Raw genomic sequence first — 19260 nt, forward strand, 5'->3', positions numbered from 1 at the left:
GGGGAAGGGGAAGGAGAAAGGGGAAGGGGAAGGAGAGGGGAAGGGCAAGGGGAAGAGAAGGGGAGGAGAAAAGGAATGAAGGGAAGGGGAGGGGAGGGGAGGGGAGAGAAGGGAAGGGAAGGGGCTGCCTTCTCACAGGCTTGGGAACAGTAAGGAGGGACATGAATACGAGCAACTGGAAAACAGGCCTTCCCACCACTCCCCATTGCTCACCCCTCATCTTTTCCTGTTTTCTGCATCAGTATGCTCAGGTGGTACAGTGTGGCCTGTGCACCGCTATCAGCAACCATGTCCTGATTCTGTGTGTACACACACACACATACACACATATTCATGGATACATACTTATGGTTACCCATGTGCGAGCATACATGTGTTCAAGTACACATAATACCTCATACCACACAAGTATGGAGAAACAGTGATAAACACCTCATTTTGAAGAGAGCAGACCAGCAAGCTGAGGGCTGTGTCTTTGTTCTCTGGAGCTTGCTCTGCTAGATTCTTTGTATGTTTGCACGCATGAATTTGTTAACCCAAGAAATTCACAGTGGTCAACAGAGTTCTGTAAAGACCTTGACTCCAAAACATCTCTTCAGTGATACTGAATAGTTTGTTTAGAAGGGAATTTGGGGCCAGCTCAAGTTATGAGAAGAATGGGGGACATGGAAAGCTGCTGTGTCAATCACAGGGAAGTCAGTGATGCTAAAGAATGTGGAGGTGACAGTCTCAGAGATGAGAAATTTAAACCTGTGCCGATGGTGGTGACAATGTCAACATATGTTACAGACACACTTGCTTAATACATCCATAGTGCATGGTGGAAAAGATAAAACTGGAAAGAAATAGAGAATATCAGTGGTTTGCAACAAGTAGAATGCTGCCCTCCCTTCTAACAATCTCTACTAGGAATTTTATCATTTAATATTCAGATAGCACAGTCCATTTTACATATTTTACATATAAATTTCATTATACAATTTTGCAACCTAAATTGAATATAAGTAAAATATTGGATGGGTACAAAGGTAGCCAAGTTCTCAATGTTTATGGACTAAGCGGGTGATTGAATCTCACAGATCTGTGAGCAGAAAATACAGAGTAGAAAGGAAAGCCCAAAGATAACGCTTCCATAAAGATTGCACTATCAAGCTGATGTAGGTTAATGAGTAAATTGAGGATTAATAAAGCAAAGAGAGAACTTAAGATTGCCTCCTACATTAACAGCACAGCAACTGCCCACACCCACAGGGTGGAGTCTTGGGTTCGGTTCCTGCCATGAGTCAAGTGTTAAGACTAACATAGGCACCACAAGTTAAGTCTTGAGTTAAGAGGAATGTAGATGTGAGTACAAGGAGAGCAACTATTTATCAGGGTGAAGCCGGTGTGCCCTTTCATCAGGAAACTTCCACTTTCATTACCAAAAAGAATGCTGATTTATCTCCCCTTGGGTAATAGCCATGATTTCAATTCTCCAAATAGACTCATCTTTTATGAACTCAAATTTCTTGAAGGACTAAACCAAACTGAAGGGTCAGGGATCAAAATGTTGAGAGGAGTAGAAGGAGGAAGGCAGTTCTGAAAAACCCCAAGTATCCACACCCTGTGTTGTGTGACTTGTCTCTGAGGCAGGGCTCTCACTCAGGGACCCTGGCTGTGGATCCCACTCCACACCATCTTCACAGCAATAGAAACACAACTAAGATAGAGACCATGGCTGATTCTCCTGTTTTGAGCACCTACCTATTCCAACCAAAAGAGAGCAAAGTTCCAGAGGAGGTTATGCGTGGACAGAGGGGAGGGCACTCTCTCAGAGCACCCCTCTCTGAGCAGTGTGTCTACAACCCTCAAAGCACCTCCGCTGGCAGTTCCATCGCTCAGCAGAATCTGTCACCTGGACAGAGTTAAAGAAGAGAAGTGGTTGAGCTAAGCCCCCCAAAGACTTCTGGGCTGCCATAATTGGATCTGTGAAGCGTGAGCAGCTCCCGGCCTGTGTCAGACTGAAACAGGGAGAAAGCATCCTCCATTTTAACTGGAGGTGTCTTCTGGTTTCCCCAGAAACATTCATGAGGCCCCACCTCGTAGAGGGAGTCCAATTATCCTGTCTTCCTCATCTTTCGACATGTTACAAGCAATGTACAATCTCAGCCCAGTGCAGCCCCTCTGCCTTATGCATCTTCATCCTTACAGATCAATGGTTTTCTTTCCCATTGTTTTCTTTAAGAACTTCCAGATCTAGTAAAGTCTATGTGCCAGTGGTTATTTTTCCAGAAGGTTTCAGAACCAAGTCTTTCCTCTGTCTCTGGCCAGACCTTCCGTCCATCCATCTGTGTCCTGCTGTGACCTTCCAATGCTTCTCATAGCTGGGGTTTTGAGGACAGGCGTCCAGACTGATGTCACTATACTTTCCCACCTCAAGACCCAGTATTCTAAGTTCAGTCCTGTTTCAGGAACCTGACCTTGTACCCTCCTTGCAGAGAAGTAAGAAGTGGGTATAGCAGTAATGAAAACAGTTTTATGAACATTGCTCCGCACCAAGATCTTCATCATTTAAATCAACAGTGTGCACAGAGTGATATATACTTACAGAACTTGGTTCCAAATTAAATGTTTAATACATATATATTTTTCCTATTCTAAAGATCTTACAAGTCTTGCACGTGGAATGTACTATGCATAGGAATGAACCACAATGAGCTCTTCAGAGTCATTAGTGTTGTTATTATTTTTATTTCTTTGAGGAAGAATCTCCCACTCGCTATTTTCCAGGGTAGCCATCATCTTGTGAGTCATTTGCTCAGTCACCCAGCTGTGGGATTATGGGTGAATGGTACCACCTGTGACAGCTTTTATACTTTAAGGCATCTGTTTGTACCAGCAAAGGCAAAGGCCTAGAAAGTGTTGGGTTTGGTCTTTCTGTGTGATCACACACCTAACCCAGTGCTAGGCACACAGTGCCATTCTGCAATACATGCGATCGGGAGCTTAATTGTCTTCTGATCCTAGATCCAACTCACATAGAGCACGTTGAGTGTGTTTCCTGACACACTGTGTAATTGTTGTAGTTGGCTCTTATAGATGCCACCTCAGTGTATATGTGTATATGAAATGTATAAGTTCCCATCTTAAAATATGCTGGCAGGGAGCTTTGAAATATTTTTTTTTCTGGCAGAAAATCAAGTCTTTCTCTTTATCTTTTTTTTCCCTTGTGATTTATAAATTATGGCACTTCCTAATAAAAAATTTTCCAGATGGCCAGTTCTTCACACCGAGTTTCACTCCATGCAGAGAACGTGTCTGTTTCTGAAGAATCCTCTCTCTCCTACAAGTTCTATTCTTGAGGCAGCTCCACATTTGAGAATGAAAAAAAAATTTAAAACATGAAACAGCCTAATTTCCCTAACAGTATCCTAATGATCCTACCTGTTCTCAACAGTGTCCAAGTTATCTAAGAATACATCAGCACTATCACTTACTGGTCACTATGACACCTACTATCTGTGGGGCAATAAGGCGCCTACTATGTGCAAGGCACTTTGACAGGATTTTCTTCATTTTTATTTTCTGGCATATTTGGAAGAAATGTTTTGCCCAAGAAATAATTTGATATATTTCTTAAACCCAGTCCCCCACATCAAGCTGCCAGGACTTATATCCTGTGTGTGTATAATTCCCCAACTGTGTGACCTTAAATGTCTTACCTCCTCTGTGCTTCACCCTTGGCATCTGTCAAATGCACAATGAAAGGAGACCTTCCTTTTCTTTTTGTTTCTTTTTGAGACAGGATCTCATTCTGTAGTCCAGGCTTGCCTGAAACTCACTATGTAGCATCGGCTCACCTTAAACTGACAGAGATCCTCCTGCCTCAGCTTCTTAAGTGCTGGAATTACAGGTGTCGGCCACCTCCTTGTCACATTCTTCCTCCTTCCCTTTTGTCCTTTCTGAGGTGCTGGGTGTGGAATGTGAGGGCTCAAGAATGCAAAGCAAGTATTGTACCACTGAGCTACATCTATATTATGGCTGCCAGTTCAGTTTCTGTATGGGATTCCCGAATGAGTGAGTGACTGAATGAGAGGATCTCTACTTCTACCTTCCATTGGTCTCTTTCACTTCTGTTTATTTATTTTGCCCAAGTCTTATGTATTACTTTCTGTCTTAACCTGCTATATTTTATTTTACTATATTCTATTATTACCCCTTAGAAGTTTGTTTCTTTTCTGATGAAAGAAAGAAAGGGTGTGGATCTAGATGAGAAGGGAGGTGAGAAAGAATTTGTAAAAATAGAGAGATGAGAAATTATAATCAGAATATATCATGTGAGGAAAATGCTTTATTTTCAATAAAGGGGGGGGAAAAGAGAGATACCCTTCATGGGGATATTGGGTGAGTTAACTGGGATGAGTCAATTAGGAAGAACTTCCAGTCAGGCTCATAGCAATACTGAGAAAGTATAACCTATCTGATATTAGACCAATCAAGCTTTATTACAACTTCCTTTCATTTTAAGGCCTAACATTAGTACAAATAAAAACTTTCTAGATGCACACTTTAGGATAAATTCATGGCCTTTTATAAAATGTAAGCATGTGTTCTCAAAAGCAAATAGTTTACTTAAATAACACTTAAAATAATTTGTGGTAGAAATAGTAATATTGATAGAATTCTCTGAAAATAGGTATTCATCCTTATCAGAATTTACACTCATAAGCCAACTATGTAATATCGCACAGTGTATTTTTTCTTAAGGCTATTGTTAAATATCTCCCTTCACAATTTAATGAAAAAGTCCTAATTTGCCCCTTATTGCTAATTCGGGCAATATTGCTTTATACACATTAGATTTTAGGACACATTTGCCTTTTGGCATGTTAACTAATTTAGAAATAATATAATTGACAATCATCCTCTTTAGATGGAATCTGCCTTTGCAGATTGAACTTTCAAAGGCAGTTTTTCCTTGTAGGAAGAACAACTAACCGGATGTCTATACCTGCGGTAAAATTTTAAGCATACAACATAGCTCTCTCTCCTAGAGTCAGACTGTCTCCAGCAGACAGAACTCACTCTCTCACATAACTGGAAATCCATCCTATTGAGAAGCAGGTTTTCATTTCCTCTTCCACCAGTTCCTGCCAGTCACCATTCAGATCCCTACTGAGACTGTATGGAAGAGGAACAACGCAGTTTCTGTTCTTCAGAAGTCGGTTTGTTTCTCCTGGCATGATGTTCTCAAAGTTCATCCATGATATCCCACTTGGCTTTCCTTCATTTTAAAGATCGTTAAAACAGTTATAGAAGCATGAGAAGCAAGGGCAAAGATGACAATTTGCATGTTGTGCTTGCTGGCGATAGGCCGCCCAAGGATCAATCTACTTGGAGATCCCAGGGTAAGCTTTTGGTGAATTTCTGTGACTCCACAAGGCTGCCAGGAATTGCTTGTTGAGGTATTGGGAGGCTAGCAGGACATCTGCAAACTCTCTTGAGTGTGTGTTTGAGAACACTTATCTCACATGGGTGAAGGATGAGTTGGTTTCCTTGATCTTTTATCCAGCACCAAATAGCACCCCTAGTCTTAGCATATTGGTTTGCTAAGATCATTGTGAGTATTAGCACTTAACCCACAGGTGAGGTACTTACTACTAAAAAGCAAACGTATCTTTATACATTCCTAATAGCAATAATTTCATTTAAATTTGATCACGTTGAATTTAAAGTCTTCCAGCAGAAGGGATTATTTCCTAAAGCTCCATTGCCAAATCATATACATTTCATTTATAGATAATTTTATTATATCATGCTTGAAGCATTTTTGAGTTTGATAACTATCAAGTTCTCTTTCCACCACTGTTCTGGAAACATCGTTTCTCTTCTAGGTTATAGTCGAACATAAACAAAATAAAACATAATAAAAATAAACAAAAAAATGGAAAAGAAGACTATACCTTAAGGACTTTCAGAGAAACAAAATATCATTTAAGCCAGGCTAGTCCAATTTAAAACTGCATTTGCAAATTAAATTATAAAAGAATACTTTGACATGATCATACTTCTTTAAACTCAAATAATACAATTAAAAGGATGAAAACAGCTTGTATATTATAATAGCAATGTTCCTTGTAATGACAGAAGTGTAAAAATTATTGCAATAATTGTTTTGATTGAATTAATAATGCAGCATGTTAATCAGGTCATTTGTCTAATTTCCTGCCTAATGTTACCTGTGTAGATGGGGTTCTGGGTAGAATATTTTTAAACCACAGATTCTATTCATCTGATCATCTCCCTGAATAAATTACACAAATTGCTTATTCAGTACATTAGCCTGATTGCAGTATAAATTCTCTAAAGGCCATTAGTATGGGTAGTTAGCATACTATCTCATTCCTTAAGACCAATTTACACCTTTGAAGTATCTCATAACCGTACACTAAATGCTTTAGAGGGACATCCTCTCTGTCTCCCTGTCCAATGCACGCGCCTCTCATCGCTCCAGGTGTATTCAGTCTGGCTTACTGAACATATTACCTAAGACAGAACTCAGAAAACATTTTGGTACAGGCTCAAATAAAAAGCATCATCTAAAGCAATTAGATGCTACATCTTGAACTTGACTTTCTGATATTAAAACAGACATTCATGAAATGGCTAGACCCCAAGCTACCATGAAAAGGACGCAAATGGAGAATGAACTTAATGTCCTCGTTCTGTATATACTATCTCTAAAAGCTCATTTTCTTGGCACGTATTTTAGCTCTTACTGGGTTCAAGCTTGTGAATATTTCTAATATTCACGTCAGGATCCCACTGGCTGAATTGTGAGAGGTAGCCTTTTATTTGGAGTGGGGGTGGGGGCAACTGATCCCTCCCCCTCCAACCCCTGTTCTGCAGTAAAGCCTTTGTTGCTTCTTCAGGATGAGCACAGATGTCAGAAGGTGATAAAGGTTCATTGTTTCTAAATGACAGAGGCAGCAGCATCCTTGCAGGCAGCTATCTAGAATGGCCAGAGGAACTGCAAAGACAACAGCAGATGTGGGCTGAGTTTGGACCCTGATAAAGAGGCTGAAGTGAGGGTGAGGACAAGGTCTGTACTGTTGAGACACCAGAGATCTTACTCCTCAGCTTTATGTTGGGATAAGGCCTCTTAGTAATCTGGGAGCCATAAGCAAGTATGTCAAGCATGCCATCTGTGGTCTGTGCTTCTTGTTTGTTTGGGAGCTGACATTTGCTGGAGTGCTGAGTGGCAGGTCACTCGATGTTATTAAGTTCACACTTATGACTCCTGATGTGCAGGAAATTTGTTCCTTTGAAGATCAGTAGTTCAAGCAAAAATATAGTGACAGTCACACTCATGAAAGTTGGAAAGGTTGCCAAATTTTAGAGAACAGAGACCATCTTGATGTAACTTCATGTTGGCCTTGAGGGTAATAAGGATGCAATTGGCTTGGTCAGGAGGTTACTTCAGGATGATGGGTGTCATTGAATGCCCTGTGAGATTATTGCTCCTTGAGTCTAAAGGCATGCTCTTCAGAGTGACTTTTTGTTGCAGTGATAAAGACCATGACCAAGAGCAACTTCAGGAGGAAGGAGTTTGTTTTTAATCTTACAATGCCCAGGTCACACATCACAACTGAATAAAGTCAGAGCAGGGACTCAAGGAAGGAACCTGGAGGCAGGAATTGAAGCAGAGATCATGGAAGAGCTCTGCCTACTGCTTGACCTTCCTTGACTTGTGCTCACCCAGTATTCTTACACACCCCAAGAACATCTGCCCAGGGATGGCACTACCCACAATGGACTGGGCCCTCCTATATCAATTAGCAATCAGGAAAAACAATGTCTTACAAACATGACCACAGGCTTATCTAATGAAAGAAATGCTTTGGTTGAGATGTCAAGGATGTCAAATTGACCACCAAGACATCACCAGGGCAGAGTAAGAAGGAAAGGAAGACAGGCTCTCTCTTTCTTGGATGCCTCTGCAATATAAAATCTGAATTCCTCTTACCAGCATTCTCATCTATACCTATTATCTTAGGTTTGGTCTTCTCATTGTGTCCTGGATTTCCTGGATGTTTTGAGTTACGGTCTTTTTGCATTTTTTGCACTTTCTTTGATTGTTGTGTCCATGTTCTCTATGGAATCTTCTGCACCTGAGATTCTCTCTTCCATCTCTTGTAGTCTGTTGTTGATGCTCGCATCTAGGGTTCCTGACTTCTTTCCTAGGATTTCTATCTCCAGAGTTCTCTCCCTTTGGGTTTTCTTTATTGTTTCTACTTCCATTTTTAGATCTTGAATAGTTTTGTTCAATTCTTTCACCTGTTTGGTTGTGTTTTCCTGTACTTCTTCAAGAGATTTTTGTGTTTCCGCTTTAAAGAGTTCTACCTCTTTAGCTGTGTTCTCCTGTATTTCTTTAAGGGATTTATTAATGACCTTCTTAGAATCCTTTACCAGCATCATGGGATATGATTTTAAATCTGAGTCTTGCTTTTCTGGTGTGTTGCGGCATCCAGGACTCACTGTGGTGGGAGTGCTGGGTTCTGATGAAGCTGGTCTTGGTTTCTGTTAGTAAGATTCTTACATTTGCCTTTCGCCATCTGGTAATCTCTGATGTTAGATGTTCTAGCTGCCTCTGGCTGGAGCTTGTTCCTCCTGTGAGTCTGTTAGCCTCTGTCAGCAGTCCTGGGAGACCAGCTCTCTCCTTAGCCCCAGGCATCAGAGCACTCCCTGTGGGCAAGCTCTCATCTGGCAGGGAAGGTGCACAGAGGTCGAGGATCAGCTCTGCCTCCTGGCAGAGGATAAACGTCCAAAGGGACCCTGTCCAAGAAGCTCTGTTGCTTCTGGGACAGAACGGTGAGCCATGTTTCCAAACATAGGCTGCTGACTTCATGGAGCCCCCAACTCCATAATCCTCTGATTATCAGCCACACCCCCAAGCATTCTGGCTAGACTCTACCCTCACAGTTACCTGGCAATAGCCAGGTATGCTCCTCCCTACAGCTACCCTGCAACAGCAAGATAGCCCAGCCTACTATAAAAGGGACTGATTGGCCCTTCCTCTCTCTCTTAAGCTCTTACCTCTCTTATTTTCATCTCTATCTCTCCTTCTCTTCCTCCCTCCCCCCTTCTCTCCACATGGCCATGGCTGGCCTCTCCTTTTCTACCTTTTTTCTTTCTTTCTACCTATCTACAATAAAGCTTTAAAACCATAGACCGTCCCTGCTCATCAGGGCCTGCAGTACTGGAATGATGGACTAGACTTTCCTCTAAAGAGTCGAGTTTAACCTCCTGCCGGAAGGCCTTCCTGCACTCCAGCCATGGACTGGATCAAGGGCTTTCACCCACTTGGGAACCACCCAGTGCCCCCGGTCCTGTTCTCCTTTCAGCCCTGGGGCTGCCCCAGCTGCCCCCAGGGCCCCCACTTTGTTCTCAGCTCTTCCACAACATACAGTGATGTCGGAGACTGAGAACTTGTTATCTCTGGACTCTGTGAGTCCCAGAGACTTCAGACTGCTCCCTATCTAACCTCCTCACACTGGAGTTCCTTGGCTTCACACAGCTAGACACCCACCCAGGGCCGTGTGAAGAGCAAACAGCAGTCCTCTATGTCCACCTGCCCAGAGCATAGGAACTCTGGCAGGATACGGGTTCTCTCCTACCTCCTTTATTTCCTCACACCCGCTGTCCCGCATAATATGAAGTATTGCAAAATTAGCCCTGCAAGCACCTAATCACTGTTCATTGAGTCTCCTCCCATGGGTCTTGCCTCAGCCAAACATCACATGAGTTGGCCTCACCATGTGAGTCTGCATCACCTTAGTCAAACTCCTGCTCCACTATCTCCTAAAGTTTTAAGAATTCCCCAAAACAGTTCTACCACATGGTAGATAATCCTACAGTATTTGAGTTTCTGGAGAACAGAACCTTAAAATTAAAACTGTTGACTACTTCGTTTGTACTACAAAGACTTGTATGTAGACCCAGACATTTCCCCACATAAACACGTGCTACTGCGATTATTCTATAGACATCCAATCAAAAAATCAGAAACAGAGGATGACTTGCTCAAAGTTAGATAGTGATTGGCTTTAATGGTGTTTCCCTCATGCTTCACTCCATGTTTCCATCACCATGGTGAACTGGCTATCTACTTAATTTAATGCGTAACTCTCTTCTTGCTTCGTAACTGGCCATTTGCATGATTTATAAGATCAGGGAGGAGTTCACAGAAAAAATGTAAGAACCAAGAGTTTTCCATTCACCTCCTTAGGTTCTATACATCTTTAGATTTCCTTTGAACTCCAGTAATGAAACTTTTAGAATTATCATATTCCTTTTACTCTGTGTATAGTAAATTATCTGGTATTTGAAATGACAGCGATGTGATGGGTGAAAGTTGGCTGTGTTGTATTTCTTCTTTGTTTAAGTATTTATTCGTTTATTTATTACACTCCAGTTTTATTCCCCTCCCAGTCCACCCTCCAACGGTTCCACATCCCATACCTCCTCCCCACCCCCACCATGTCTCCATGAGGATGTCCCCACCCCCCAACTCCCAGACCTCTAAACTTCCTGGGGCCTCCAGTCTCTTGAGGGTTAGATGCATCTGAAACCAGACCCAGAAGTCCTCTACTGTATGTGTGTTGGGTGCCTCAAACAGCTGGTGTATACTGCCTGGTCGGTGGTCCAGAGTTTGAGAGATCTTGGGGGTCCAGGTTATTAAATTTAAAGAAAACTGACTCTGAGATTCAAGACTCCAAATAATTAGATAAACCCGTGAAAATCTCTCTTTCTCTCTCTCTCTCTCTCTCTCTCTCTCTCTCTCATACACACACACACACACACACACACACACACACATATGTGCATGTGTGTGTATGTCTACTTGAGAGAGAGGTGGGTTTTTTTTAATCTCAATGTGTGGGAACAATAAAACTGTTACATGTTTAGTATTTAAGATCAAGTGATGCTGCTGCCTAGCCTACAGTCAAATGTATATCATTTGTACTAACTCCTAATCTTCATAAAAGTAAAATCAGCCTCAGCCTAAGTCATATGTTAGCATTTAGACATTTTTATGATGCGTTTCATAGCTATAATACAGTTTCAGTGCTTTGAGTCTCAATATACATCCCTTCTTTGTGTCATTTCCCAAAGAAGTCAGTGTTTTCTTAGGGAGAAAAAGGATGTTTACTCATCAGCCTTATGACACTGGGTGCTCATATGAAAGGTGGTGTGTCCTGGGGAGAGTTCACTGCATTTCTAATTTAAAAGCAATGAGGACATACCGGGAAGCAGCTTCAGAGGAAGGTCTTGCTTCCTTAGGTCCTAGTCACAGCTGCACACATCACCAGTCACCTCAACATGTGCCCAACGGTGCGGACAAGGCACTCTGCCATCTCCAGGATGGCAGCCATAACTTCTTTCCTCTTTCCATTGTCATGGATCCCTTTGTGATCTGATAGAGGCCCAGATTCAGTGCTTCCCAGTGGCCCTTGGTTCTTAGAGGCCAAGGCCCTCACACCTTCCATTCTCTAACAAAGGGCTTCAAATGAATTCAGTCTCCCATCTGCCTCCCTGCATTGAGATCAAACCTGCCAGGCCCAGTATGACTTGTCAGTGTTCTCTTATCTCTGTCCGAGAGAGAAAGGAGTGACATTGTTTAGTATTGGAGGGAAAGCACTGCACTATGATAATAGAGTCGACCTCGAGGAGGTGGGTTCCTTTCATTTGGATCAGAACTCTTTGAAATCCAGCCGTGGGCCTGATTCTGGGCTGGATGGGGCATATTCCGGGATCCTCCACCTTCATGGGAGCCACCTGCCTATTTCAGGCCACTTCACTTCTAGGGATGAGAAGAAAGGTGGTGGAGGACTCGACACTTCCCACAATTCTGCTGACTTCTAGGTTATTTATGTTTTAAAGGGCAGCATCCATCCGTCTGCGCTCTTCTATTGTTTGTACTGCTTACGATTCTTTTCTGTGTTGCCATAAAAGGCAAAATAAATATTCGGGAAGGAGAAGGAACTTAATGCCTAGAGGTTGGGGGTGGGATAGCCTAGGACCCTGGCACCTCATCCCCTCCCAGCTATACTGAGGCTATATAGTCTAGCTATACTCCAAATCAGAGGCTGCCCCTTATGACAATGCGGTGACTGCTTCTAAAGTCCCAGTTTCCCAACTCCAGGACTTGGCAGGGAATGGTTCATTGGCTTCTTGGCTTGAGTTTAGGAGGAGTTCATAGAAGAGGATTGCAAGGATATTGTCTTTAGCCAAGTAACACAGTCAAGACCTGGAATCAAATTCTCTGCCTGAAGATGAAATGATGATTGTGCAGATGTTGCTGGTACACCGTGATAGTCTTGCTTATCAGAACCTGAGGTCTGTGAGTTCACAGTTTATAAACAGAAGCCAGAGAAGGACCCAGGTGCTGGTCAAGAACTTGGTTAGTAGGCAAAGGACACAATCAGGTATCAACTCCAGGTCAGAAGCACCTGGAAAATAGGCAGGGTTGCATGTGGGAAATGCATCTGTGTGCTTCTTGGCTTGCGTTTAGGAGACAAGGGTTGAGTTCATAGGAGAGTATTGCAAGAATATTGCCAGAACATGGTGTGGCATACCAGTAGGGCACCCAGATTCTAGTTGCAGCAGCAGTCTGGCCATTTTGAAACAAAGACTAAGGCTGATGTTGATGTAAAGGAAAGGAAATCCTACAAGGCTGATGGAGTCTTGGAGCAGAGCAAACATACAGATGCCAGGTTGCCAATACTTTCTGCTACTGCTGAACCTCGTTCATGTTAAGTCTGAGAATGGCGCCTGGGGAATTGCCCCTGAACTTCTGTCATCAGAGTGACACAAGGGGAACCACAGTGACCCTGGGGATAAGGTGTCCCTGATGAAGGAAGGAAGGACAGAGAAGCAGAGGGGGTCTCCCAGCCAGACAGCAAATGCAGGGATTCAGCATCAGCTGCTGAAGTGGCTTCCTCCCACACACTGACGTCGCTGAAATGCAGGGGCAGATCTGCCTTCAGGATGGTGCTCTGCAAAACACTTGCAGTTGGTGTTTCCATTTAGCTTCAGGTGCTAGGATCTAGTGTTACATATTCTCAACACAAATCTACCACGTGTTATCTTAATCATAAGTATCTCATCATATTGGCACTGTAAGTTGCTAATGGTATTTGCAATTTTCTTTTCATCCCGAGGTAAAAAGGATCTGTCAAAGGGATAAAAATCTCTTGCTTACTGCAGCTGTCTTTCAGCTTTATGGTTGCTTAGCTTACATCCTCTCTCCATCGGCTAGACTGCTGAAGAATTGGGTACTAGGAGTTTTGTTTTTGTTTTTTTTGTTTTTTGTTTTTTGTTTTTTGTTTTTTTGATAAAGGACTTGTGTGATCCCTATGAAGTTCCTGGTATTAAACTGGTTCAGTTTCCCATGGGTCAGCCAAAGAGATCACACTGACTCCTCACTTGCCTGCACCCAAGGGCTTCTCTGAGAACTGAGGAGGAACAGGAAGTTGTCAGCTCCCTCAGAAGAGCCAACACTCCCAGAGAGGCACCTGCTGCATGCAGGCATCTCCTCAGCCTGTCATCTGCTGCTTTCTCCACCCACAGTGACCTGGGGTCTTCCAGGACTTCTCTACCAACCAGACACTGTGTTCGATCCTGAACACCAGAGCTTTAATTCAAAGCAGTTTTAAAACAGGCCACTTAGGGTTTCTACTGCTGTGATGAAAGAAGACCAAAAGCAACACAGGACTGAACTGGTTTGCTCAGCTTGGTTCCACAGCATAGTAGTCTGTCACTGAGCAAAGTCAGGGAAGGAACGAAACCCGGGCAGAAACCTAGAGGCAGGAGTTAATAATGCAGAGAGGCCATAGAGGGTGTGGCTTACTGGCTTTCTCCCCCAAATTTTCTGGCCTGATTCTTATATTCTCAAGGGTGGAACCACCCACAATGGGCTGTTCCTCCCACACCAATCACTAGAAGAAAATACACAACACATTGCCCATGGGGCAGTCTGGTAGGGGCACTTTCTCCATTGAGGTTCCCTCTTCCCAAATAATTCCAGCTTGTTTCAAGTTGACATAAAACTAGCCAGCACAGAATAGTTTGTTCATTTTAGAGACACGTTTGCCCAATATATAGCTAACGATAAAGATGTGAAATTAGTTCTAAAGTGGTTGATAGCTCTTCAAGAATTGTTTTGGTTTTTGTTTTTTTCTATGTGGCTAGGCTGCAGAAACGTATGTGTTCTTCAAAACACACCTACATACCTATAGGAAAGGCTTGAGCTTGTGGGAGGGCAGGCCACCATCAGCACACCATCTCTCTAGCCTTAACTAGTTTTCTGCAGAGAATATGAGCCATCACCCATCACGGTTCAGACATTCTCACAGCACATTCACAGCCTTGCTTCTGAGGCTCAAAACGATGTAAACAATTACACCTGAAAGCCAACTCTCCCCCACTGCATCTGTACTTTCTTCATCTCTCATCAGCATTGTCTTAAATTCTTCATCATGCCTTTCTTCTGCAAAGTCCACTTTTGTCATTTAATGTACTTTTTAGAACCTGGAAGTCAGTATAATCACAATCCAGGTCCTCACAGGCCTCGCATGACTGAATCAGAAACTATTTCATGCCAGTGATGCTCCCAGACATTCTTTATGACCATAGAGACAGAGCAGAAGAGAATTCCGTCTGCGCATAGGTGCAAATGATGAATGACAGTGTGCACTGATGAATGACAGAGGAGAGAGGAGAACAGAACTTCTTCCAGTTCAAGGAAATATTGAATAACAGAGCTCTATGTTAGCTCTCTTTCTCCACAGTACACCAATAAGCCGGAGAGGTGGGAACAGTGGGGTGGGGCAAGGAGATACAACAGCAGGTAGCAGGAATCACTTAAAGTGGTGATAGGATGTTAAAAGTTAAATAATTTTATACCTTTGATCATGAAATCCTCCGCTGGGAGTCTGTGTTAGATGGGCATTCATGGTCCTGAGCGGCAGCTCATTGTAGCAGTAGTAGGTTATTGTGTGCATGGAGAGCAGCAGCGGAACAAAACTTCTCTATCTCTCTTAATAGCATAAAGCCTTCTAGCCCTCCTCTGAAAAAAAAAGTGCTCTCTTAGCTTCCCAGTTGTGCAGCCCAACAGAACAGGCCTTATTGCTCTCCTTTGCCTCAAATGGTGCTTCACCTCGGGCCACTCCCCATGTTTCCCCAGACACTGAGCTGTTCCCCGGAATAACACTGCATCAGCATCCCCAGTGTCTCAGCACAAGGATCATGTCACAGTTTTTAAAAGTTCCAAGAGAATTTCATACTCAATATAATTTTATAATATATCATCAAAATATTTTTTTTCTTATTATATTCTTTCTCACCCCAACTCCTTCCAGATCCTTCTCTACTTACCTACCCATCTGATCTCCTATTCATGCCAGATGCCATGTGATCTATGCCATGGCTTCTTAACATCTCCTTTTGAGATTTTCCATCTCTGCCCACCTCTGGGACTAGTGACTTAATAACTAGGGGATTTCTTAAGAAACTATAGAGAATGGGGAACTTTCTTATGTTGTGTGAACCTGTTGGGTATGTGGCAATAATGTATGTGCCACACCTGGTTCTGTGAGGGCCTGTGGTACACACTTAACAAACACATTTCTTATTTTTATTATGAATTGTGTTCACTGGTCTGAGTGTTTTAAGTTCTTTGCCAGATTCAGTCTCTACTGTGCTTAGCCCCTAGCCACTACTCATTTATGGGATTCATTATATTATTCTGTAAGATGTATTATAATCAATAACTGAAAGATTAATAGGCCAATAACCAGCACCCTCCGATCTGTAGCAGAGGCTGTTAAACAACCATCTATGATACTGACACAGATGCACACATGCACACATATGTACATACATATACACATGAACGCACATGCACACACATACACATGATACCTGTACTGGCTGGTTTTGTGTGTCAACATGACACAGGCTGGAGTTATCACAGAGAAAGGAGCCTCCCTTGAGGAAATGCTTCCATGAGATCCAGCTGTAAGGCATTTTCTCAATTAGCGATCAAGGGTGGGAGAGCCCATTGTGGGTGGTGCTGTCTCTGGGCTGGTAGTCCTGGGTTCTATTAGAAAGGAAGCTGAGCAAGCCCAGGGGAAGCAAGCCAGTAAGTAACATCCCTTCATGGCCTCTGCATAAGCTCCTGCTTCCTGATCTGCTTGCGTTCCAGTCCTGACTTCCTTTGGTGATGAACAGAAATGTGGAAGTTTAAGCTGAATAAACCCTTTGTTTATGCAGGAATAGAAACCCTGAGTAAGACAATACCTTTCCACATTGGGCCAGCCTGGTGCCCTGACCTTTCCACCCCAATTCTAGAGGCCAATTTCCAATAGAGCCTGCCACTAAAGTCCTTCTGCAGTGAACATGTTTATAGACCCTTCTAGGAAACACATTCTACCAGAAATAGAGGGAAGTTTGCTTTGGTCCATGATTTAACTTTCAGATGCTCATGAAGGATTTGCTTTGTGTTATATAAGCAGACAAAGAGTAAGAGGCAGTGCCTTCCCAAAGAAGCCAACTGTCTCTACATTGATGCACTTGGTCATGTATGCCTGTAGACACAGCCTCTTCTAACAGTGTGGGGATTATAGCTATGGTCTAATGGATCTCAGGGTGAAACTGTGAGATTGTTTATCTTACAAGGTTATCTTACAAGGTGTATGTGTGTGTACACATGTGTGTGCATGTATGTGAATGAATGTATGTGTGCATGTGTGTGCATCAAGTGTATATGTGCACCCATATGCACTTGTTTTGTGCCTGTGTGTGTTTGTACATGTGCATGCATGTATGTGTGCATGTATGTGTGTGTGTATGTGTGTATATGTGTGTGTGTGTGTGTGTGTGTGTGAGTGTTTTCTCCACCACAGAAATCTTCTGACTTAGCCCTACTTTTCTCTTATTCCACTGTGGGGAACTCAGAGGCTAAGAGAAGAAGCACCTTTTCAGAGAGGGTATCTAGGTGATCTACTGTGTCTTCACTTTCCCTGGAAGTTGCTACACTGTAGCTGGCAGTAGCACTGCTTGAAGATTTTGGGGGGGGGGAGGTGGGGCACCATGGGGGGTGGACAAGGTGATGAACACAAAAGTATAAAAGAGCCTGATCAGTCAGAACATGTATTGTAGCTGCCTCTTCAACCAAGAGCCAACATTCTAAGTGAAGGGTTCAGTTTGACAGAGGAGCAAGAAGAAGAGCCCCAGGCCACCTGGATCCTCCCAAGCAAGTCTAGGAGGCTTAGGCAAAGAAATGCAGCCACAATCTTTCTGAATGTGTGACTGTTGAGCACTGAAGGCCACACGTTCTCTGGGAGTATCGGGGGTTCTTAACTACCCCCAGCACCGGTGAAACAATTAGGTGACAAGAGCTTACATACTCGAGACCACAGTACTGAGTGAAGTGGTATTTGGCATCCTCGCTGCTACATGGGAAGCACATCTGGATGCTGTTTCTAGGTTCCCAGATTTCCAAGATCACAGATGCTGCATGGGCTAATGAATCTGTCTATCATACTTTGCCGAATGGCCTCAAACTAGAGACTTTTCTTTCTCAAAAGGCAGTGTGGAGTGAAACTATTAGAGTCTATACATGTGAGAGAAAAACTGCTCTTATTTTTAAATGTTAAATGTATGTCTACTCTAATGACAACACACCCTGATTTGTCATGGTAAGCTAACAGCTGCTCTTCTTTTGCACCAACTAGTGCTTTTGGGTGCCCATACTCAGATGTGAACTTGAAAAGAGAGGCAGCCCTTCAGGATCGCCTGAGAGAACAAACACAGGCAAATTTGGAACTTGATCCTTCACATTCCAAATCAGAAAACCCCTGTGATTTGAATTTCAACGGAAAATGTGAAAATGCAAACAGTCAATGCAGGTAAGAAACTCTGGAAACTTGAACCAGAAAGTGAACCCTACAGAATTCTAGTAGAACAAATTTATCGCCAGTTCCTTTGGTTTCACTAAGGTAATTCTTTGGTATAATGTTATATTTAATATCTCATAGAGCTAACTAGCTACTCCCTCAAATGTTCAAGTATATGTCTTTTATGTATGTACAAATTGTGTGTAAGCAGCAGAGAGCACATCTCATACCTGTGGTCCTAAATTATTCCCTTTGATCTTGGAAACGTCTCTGTTCTTTGGTTTCATTTCACCAGCGATGTCTTCTGGCAAGAGCTGAGAATTTACATCTGCTGAGGCACAGTAGGATTTCCACTCAGACCTGTTAGTTGTCTGGTGTCAATTCAATCTACACCTGCCCGAGATACAAGTTCAGGGTCTCCTTTCTCTCTATTCTAAGTCAATGGGAACACATCACCTTTTCTATCCTAACTTTTCAGGGGTGGGTTTTCAATATCTATCTGTGCAATCGTTTGATGAGATGCTTTCAGATACCACCTCATTTGATTTTTTTTTTTAAAAAAAACTGGAACAAGCAATCTAAATATCATCCTTTTTTAAAAGTACCCCCATCTTCCAAGCTAGGAATTGCAAACACAGGTAAATCAAACATTAAGTACACAACTGGAAGCCAGACAAAGACTAGCGAGAAAAGTGTTCAACTCCACATCAGGCAGGGGTCCTATCAAGGTCTTGGGACACTACCACACCATCTGTAGTGGATAGGAGAGGCTATTCCCGGTCTCAGGTCTCAAGCTTCAGAATTTGTCCTGTGAGAACTGGACTCGGCAGATATGTTACCACATATATGTTGCATGTTGTATGTTGCTGCCTGCATTTAGATTCGTTCTACTTTCATACCAATGGTTAGAGTACGTGGAGGACATTTCATTTCTGCTAAGTCGCTATTTTTGGTTTCAGTGGCTCAGCACACAACGGCAACTCGGCTACCTCTAAGTTGCATGATCCCTTCCATATGCACACGCATGCCTCTATTTTTATAGCAGTGTCTTGCATTTTTATTATTTACTGCACGCCCACTCCTCTGTTGAAGCTTCACAGGCTCTGGCTGTTCTTCGCTGCCTGTTCACACCCACACTGTGTACAACTAGAGCACGTGTGTTCTTTCTTTTTCCCAATTGAAGAAGGCTTCCTTTTTTTTTTTTTTCCCTTTTCTTTTTAAAGTGATTTTCTTCAGGAACAACATTTATTTATTCCAGTCAGAGAGACAACTGTGCCAATGTGCTCCCTTGCTTTTTTTTTTTTTTTTTTTTTTTTTTTTT

General features: G+C 42.7%; 1 protein-coding gene across 1 annotated transcript in view; it reads left to right on the forward strand.

The window, feature by feature from the left end:
- Positions 1-19260, forward strand: part of L3mbtl4 (L3MBTL histone methyl-lysine binding protein 4) — a 424085-nt gene that overhangs the window by 267371 nt on the left and 137454 nt on the right. Inside the window, exon 14 of the mRNA XM_021218018.2 lies at positions 17778-17951. Within this exon, the coding sequence (XP_021073677.1) occupies positions 17778-17951 (174 nt within the window). The remainder of the gene's footprint in view (positions 1-17777; positions 17952-19260) is intronic.

This window comes from Mus pahari, chromosome 18 (assembly GCF_900095145.1).
Source record: "Mus pahari chromosome 18, PAHARI_EIJ_v1.1, whole genome shotgun sequence".
Lineage (NCBI taxonomy): Eukaryota > Metazoa > Chordata > Mammalia > Rodentia > Muridae > Mus > Mus pahari.